The 7,075-nt window shown below is 38.7% G+C and overlaps 1 protein-coding gene across 3 annotated transcripts; it reads right to left on the bottom strand.

Annotated features, from left to right (window-relative positions):
• Positions 1-233: 233 nt before the first annotated feature.
• LOC109690388 (transforming protein RhoA-like) lies at positions 234-815 on the bottom strand. Of its 3 annotated transcripts, none has more exons than XM_020169709.1 (2): positions 664-815; positions 234-411 (listed from the first exon to the last, which is right to left on the bottom strand). In XM_020169709.1, exons 1-2 carry the CDS (start codon positions 813-815, stop codon positions 234-236), a joined length of 330 nt encoding a protein of 109 aa, XP_020025298.1. The 3 variants fall into 3 exon arrangements, with proteins under 3 accessions (XP_020025298.1, XP_020025289.1, XP_020025282.1); XM_020169700.1 differs by having other exon boundaries at positions 234-623; positions 675-815; XM_020169693.1 differs by having other exon boundaries at positions 234-815.
• Between the last annotated feature and the right edge of the window lie 6,260 nt (positions 816-7,075).

Genomic DNA, 7,075 nt, shown 5'->3' with positions numbered 1-7,075 from the left:
CCAGCGCCTGGTGTGTCAGGTGGCAGCACAGAGTTAGGAGGCTCCTAGTGAGTCAGATGGGCTGGACATCGCAAATAATCACAGTTGGCTTCTAAGTACTGGTAACAAGATGACTTGTGATTTCTAATCTTAGGTAAATTACAGGCAAATGGAAAAGGCCAGTGATCAGACACTAAGATTAATAAACAGCACTTCAAAATCAGCCCCAGGAGGGCTGTGCTGGCAGCAAGATCTCACAAGATAAAGCACCCAGATTTTTCCTTCCCACGTCTGGTTTGCAGAGCAGCTCTGGTGGCCATTTCAAAAACCTCCCTCACGCCATCTTTGGTCTTTGCTGAACACTCCATGTACCCCAAGGCGCCAATCGTGTTTGCCATATCTCTGCCCTGGTCAGGTCGTATGGGCTTCTGCCTCTTCTTGGATAACTTCTGTCTAGTTTGCTCGTCGTCCCGAAGATCCTTCTTGTTCCCAACCAGGATGATGGGCACGTTGGGACAGAAGTGCTTGACCTCCGGGATCCATTTCTCTGGGATGTTTTCTAAACTCTCAGGGCAGTCGATGGAGAAGCAAAGCAGGATGACATCGGAGTCTGGGTAGGAGAGGGGCCTCAGGTGGGCATAATGCTCCCGCCCAGCTGTGTCCCACAGAGCCAGCTCCACCGGCGTTCCGTCCACTTCGATGCCTGCCACGTAGTTCTTAAACACCGTGGACACATACACCTTAGGGAACTGGTCCTTACTGAAAGCTGTGAGCAGGCATGTCTTGCCACAGGCTCCATCACCAACGATCACCAGTTTCTTGCGGATGGCGGCCATCTCTTCCGCCTGTCCGCGAGTCGAGTCGCAAGCTCGGAGACCAGGGCGGGCTCCTCCCAAGGCAATGGCGGGTCAAGTGGAGAACCCGGGAGGGCGGCATGGAGGAGGGGGCGGTGGGGGAAGGGGGTGGGGGCAAGGGCACGAGCCAAGATGAGAGCTTGTCAGTTATTTAGATTATAGCTGTATTGTGGTTCCCCAATCAGTGATGTTGAACACATTTTCATGTACTTCTTGGCCAATTTCACTTTTATGAAGTTTTTTTTTAAACCTTTTGTTTATTTTTAGTTGGATTTTTAAAAATTGTGATATTTCTTTATATTCTTGGTCAATGCTATCCAATAGAATTTTCTGCACTGTCTAATATGGTTAGCATGGAATGTGCCTGGGGTAAATTAGGAGTGAATTTTTTGGCAGTATTGGGGTTTGAACTCAGGGACTTGGCGCTTGCTAGGCAGGTGCGCTGACACTTGAGCCAAGTCCTCAGCCCTTTTTGCTTTAGTTATTTTGCAGATAGGGTCTCACATTTTTGCTCTGGCCAGTCTCCGACTTCAGTCCTCCTTCCTATAACTCCCTTGGTACCTCAGATCACAGGCTCTTGCCAGCATGTCTGGCATTGAGATGGGGTCTTGCTCACTTGTCCCTAGTCTGGCCTTGAATTGCGATCTTTCCAGTCTCTGCGAGCTGAGTAGCTGAGACTACAGGCGTGAGCCACTATGCCCACCAGAACTGAGTGTTTAATTGCATTTAACGTAATTAATTTACATTAAAATAGCTGCATCGGCTAACGGCTACCATATTGGGCAGTCCAGTTCTAGACACATCTTTATCAGTTTTGTGAATAGTTTCTCTCCATCTGTGGCTTGCCTATTCATTTTCTCAGTACAATCTTTTGATGAAGAAATGCTTTAAATTCTGATGAAGCCTAATCTTTCAATTTTTTCTTTTATGTTTGTGATCTATGACCCAGCTACAAAATCTTCTATTACTCTCAAGTCAAGATTGCGTCTTCTAATCGCGTTCTTATTCAAGATTGCTGTTTTGTGTATTCTGGGATCTTTATCTTTGAATTTCCATGCGCATTTTACAATTGGTCCATCAATTGTTCATTGGGATTTAGCTATGATAAAGGAAATGTTTTTATATTTTTAATTTGAGATATTTTAGTAAGAGATGTGTATGTAGAATAATATATTTTAAAACATTATGATACATACATACATGAAAATGTCACAGTAAAACTCCCTGTACTTAACTCTTAAACTCTTTTTTTTTCTTTTATTATTCATATGTGCATACAAGGCTTGGTTCATTTCTCCCCACTGCCCCCACCCCCTCCCTTACCACCCACTCCACCCCCTCTCTCTCCCCACAACCCCCTCAATACCCAGCAGAAACTATTTTGCCCTTATTTCTAATTTTGTTGTAGAGAGAGTATAAGCAGTAATAGGAAGGAACAAGGGTTTTTGCTGGTTGAGATAAGGATAGCTATACAGGGCATTGACTCACATTGATTTCCTGTGCGTGGGTGTTACCTTCTAGGTTAATTCTTTTTGATCTCACCTTTTCTCTAGTTCCTGTTCCCCTTTTCCTATTGGCCTCATTAACTCTTAAACTCTTAAACAAACAAAAATGTCTTTGTTAAAAAATGGAGAATGGAAAGTTAAACAGGTCCTGTCTGGGGTTGGTACAGTGGGAGGGGAGGATATAAGGAAAGGATGTAGGAGGGAGAATATGGTAGAAATACTATGTACTCATGTATGAAAATGGAAAAGTGAGACCTGTTGAAACTATTCCAGAATGGGGGAAGGGATAAAGGAGAATGATGGAGGGGGTGAATTCAACCATGAAACATTATAAGAACTTGGTAAATGTCACAATGTACCCCCAGTATAACAATAATATGATAATAAAAAATGTAGAAAAAAAAAGGAAGAAAAAAAATGTGGGTAGTCTTCTGTGTTTAAGGCCAGAAGAGAAATTATTTGGTTGCTTACTTAGAAGGGATTTTTGATGTTTATTTTTCTTTTTTAATTAATTAAATTATTTTAGTAGATACATACATATTAATAGTGTAATGTGATGTTTGTATGTAAATGTTGCATAATGTTTAAATAAGGTTATCCATATTTATATCCTCAAACATTTATCATTTCTTTATGGTGAAACAGAAAATCTTTTCTTCTGGTTTTCTTTCTTTTGATGGGACTGGGGTTTGAACTCAAGGCTTCGCACTTGCAAAGCAGGTGCTGTACCACTTGACCCACACCTCCAGTCCATATTGCTCTGGTTATTTTTGGAGATGGGGTCTTGAGAATTTTTTGCCTGGGCTAGCCTCAAATGGCAATCCTCCCGTCTTAGCCTCCCAAGAAACTAGGATTAAGGAGTGAGCCACTGGTGCCTGGCTCTTCTGGTTTTGCAGAGCACGATTGTTATCTGTAGTTGCCTTGCTGTACACACTGGAACTTCTTGTTCCTTTCTAATTGTAGCTCTGTACTTGTTGGTCCACCTTTCCCCACCTTTCTTTTCCCTCTACTTTCCCCAACTTTTGGTAATCACCATTCTAAAGTCAACTTCTGTGAACTCACCTTTTTATTTTTGTTTTTGTGGTATAGGAGATTAAATCCAGGTCTTGTGAATGTTAGACAAGCCCTCTATCACTGAGCTACATCCCCAAATCAAGATAACTTTTTAAGATTCTATATGAGTGAGCTCATGTGGTAGAGTTGTCTTTTTTGTACCTGCCTAGTTTAACTTTTCATAACCATCTCTAGTTCCATCCATGTACTTGCAAATGGCAAGATTTCATTTTTAATGGCAGAGTAGTAGTCCATTTTGTGTGCATGCCACATTTTCTTCATCTGTTGATAGATAGTCAAGCTTTTTCCATTTCTTGACTATTGCGAATGAAGTGTGGATGTCTCATTGACATATTGATTTATTTCCTTTGTGTATATGCTTAGAAGTGGAATTGCTAGAGCATATGGTATTTCTACATTAAGTTTTTGAGGAACTTCATACCATTTTCCATAGTGTCTCTACTAATTTACATGCCTGCTAACAGTAAACAAAGACTCCCTTTTCCCCACATCCTCAACCATACTTGTTATTGTTTGTATTTTTGATAAGTAGCAATTCTTACTGGAGAGAGGTGATTCCATGTGTGGTTTTCATTTTCAATTCCCTGTGGGTGAGTGGTGGTGAATATTTCCCATATATCTGTTTGTCATTTGTTCATCTTCTCTTGAGAAATGTCTGTCTAGGCCCATTTTTTAAAATTAGGTTATTTGTTTACATTTTGCTATTGAGTTGTTGGAGTTCCTTATATATTCTGCTTATCAAGCCCTCGCCAAGTATTTCTTTTATTCTATAGGTTGTCTCTGACAATTGTTTCCTTTGTTGTGCCAAAATTTTATTGTGATAGACTCCCATTTGTCTTATTTTTCTCTTATTTTCTTTGCTTTGGGGGTCTTGTCCAAGAAGCCCTAACCCATTCCAGTTCCTGAAGCGATCATTTCCCCTGTGTTCTCTTCTAGTAGTATCACTTTTAGGTCTTACGTTTGAGTCTTGTACACATTTGAGTTGATTTTTGCACCTGGTGTAAGATGGGTGTCTACTTTATGGATATGGATACCTGATGGTCCCAGCACCACTTATTGAAAGGACTGTCCTTTCTCAAGTGTGCATTCTAGCATCTTTATTTAGAATCACTTGAGCAACAATTTCTTAGACAGAACCTAGAGTTGCAGATGGCTAGGACCATGAAAAGTCAAGAATCTGAGTTTCAAAAGACAGAAAAGAAATCATTTCCAAGAACTAATGATGATAAATGTGAAGAATCCTACATAAATATTTGGCTTGTGTCCTAGTGAAGGAAGGTAATTTGTGCTCTTTCTGGTCTGCAGCATCTCTAACCTATTTGCCTTGATTTTCTCAAAATTATTTTAGGAAAAGTCAAGTTGTGCAACTTTGTTCCCTTTGGTTCTTATTTTAATTCAATTTGGAAGATAAATGTACGAATTATTTTATTTAATTCCTTCATGTTGTGTAGAAGAAATAAATTTAGAGAGTTATATGATTTGTGCAAGATAATCCAGCTAGCTAACAGCAGGGTTCTGATGCTATTCCACACTTTCCAACCTCTTTACTCCACTGATAATTCCTCTATGAAGTGCCGTCACAATGGCTCACTGGTTAATAACCCCTGAGCCCATACAATGTGTGTGGCACTGTGTTATGTACAGATGATATGAATTACCACTCTGATCTTGCAGTGGTCCTTAAATTCCAGAGTACTACACAAGAGAAGACACAATTAAAAGAATAGTAAAAAGTAACATGTAATCAAGTTCAAAACTGGATAGAATTAAGGATGAAGTAGTATAGATGATTATAGAAGTAATATTGTACTCTATTTTATTGCTTATTTATTATTTAAAAAATTTTTATTATCGTGTTATTGTTGTACTGGGGTACATTGTGACATTTACAAAAGTGCTTACAGTGTATCTTGGTTAAATTCACCCCTCCATCTTTCTCCTTTATGTGCCTCATTTGAAATAAACCTGGCTGGGTTATGGCAATAGTAAATTGTGATTGAAAACATGTTGTATAAGAGAGAAATGATATAGGTTAGCTTTGTTAGCTTAAATGTATAAAACAAAAGCAACTAAAGGATACCTTAAATTCATACTTGAAGATTAATAACTGATATAATTGTCAGAGAAGTTTTTGTAGAAAGAGAGGGATTTTGAGTCAGAATTTCAAGAAATGATGGAATTAGGAAGGGCAGAAAAGATTGTAAACTATTATGACCAGGACATGAACCATATTTTAATGAAGATTTAAATACCTTATGAGTTAAAATGTGATTTCAGTGAAGTTCAAAGGAAGGCCATTAAATATGTTTATGGGCCTCTGGAATAAATTGCTTTTAACTAAAGCTAATAAAATCCACATTTCCCTGAGAAGCTTAGATGTATGTGATATTGTGTACTGAATGAAGCAGTGGAGTGGGAATCTAGATTTTTTTTTCTGCACAGGTGTTTACTATCTATCCTCCCCTGGTAACTAGTTCTAATGGAATGTTGTTTTCCTATGTAGGTATTAAGGTGTTAAGACCTGTTTGCTTTCAGCCATTTGGCCAAAAATAAATCTCTGATTCCTTCTCTAGAAATGAGATTATTTCTAGATGGGCAAAGACATGAACCATATCTGAAAAAACAAACTAAACTAAAAAGGAGTGGGGGCATGGCTCAAGTGGTAGAGCACTTGCCAAGGAAGTGTGAGGACTTGTGTTCAAAACCCAGCACCTCCAAATATATAAATGAATATAAAAATAAAGCTAGAGGAAAAAAGAAGTGTACAGATTACTGTTCCATGGAGATTCTATGGGGCTATTTGTAGGAATAAATCCTTCAGGGTTCTCGGCAGCATTGATTTGGGTTATCTCCAATGACTGTAACAGGCATGACATTATCTTTCTTGGGATGTGATAACTACAGTATGAGTCACTGAAAGCTTCATGCACATGAATCACGCTGGCTCGTCTTTTATCAACGAGGCTGATTTAAGCTTATGCATTTTGCTAGATTTAGGGTATCATTGGAAAATTCTTATTTGTGTTACTTTTTCTTTATGCATTCACACTAAAAATTGGTCTCTTAATACTTGCACCCACATTAATTGCATTATTGAAGAATGATGACGTACTGCCGATGGAGCCAGAGAAGGGAGCTACAACTCTAGTTTCTTATATAACCACTGAAGAGAAGCTGATTTGGTCATTGAAAAGAGAGTAGAATAGGAACCGTAAAGTGTTGACTTTTCTTTCATTGAGCAAAGAGAATTTGGTTTGAGAGGCACAGAGATTCTTCAATTCACTACCTCCGTGTCCCTATTGTATAGTGGCTAATACTAAACTATGATTTTATGGGGTTTGATAACTAATATTATAGAATATGAATTATTAGTGTTCAAATAATAGCATTTAATAACTCTCAGTGAAGGTTCAAACTACACAAAAGATTGTTTTCCCCACAAAATGTCAAAAAGAATTGCCTACAAGAAACTACTTTGACTTTATAGTCTTATTAAAATCTTCATTACTGGGTATGTTTGATCCCTGAACCACAAAAAAGACAAAACCCCAACAGTAGGATTGTGAGTTTGAGGCCAGCCTGGGCTACATAGTGCGACCCTGTCTCAAAAAACTAAGGAACAATACCACCAAAACCAAAATCAAAGCAAAAAAAATTTAATTG

The sequence above is a fragment of the Castor canadensis genome, chromosome 3 (assembly GCF_047511655.1).
Source record: "Castor canadensis chromosome 3, mCasCan1.hap1v2, whole genome shotgun sequence".
In the NCBI taxonomy this organism is placed as follows: Eukaryota; Metazoa; Chordata; class Mammalia; order Rodentia; family Castoridae; genus Castor; species Castor canadensis.
Note: the sequence above shows the minus strand (reverse complement) of the source record. Positions and strands in the feature narration are given on the sequence as shown.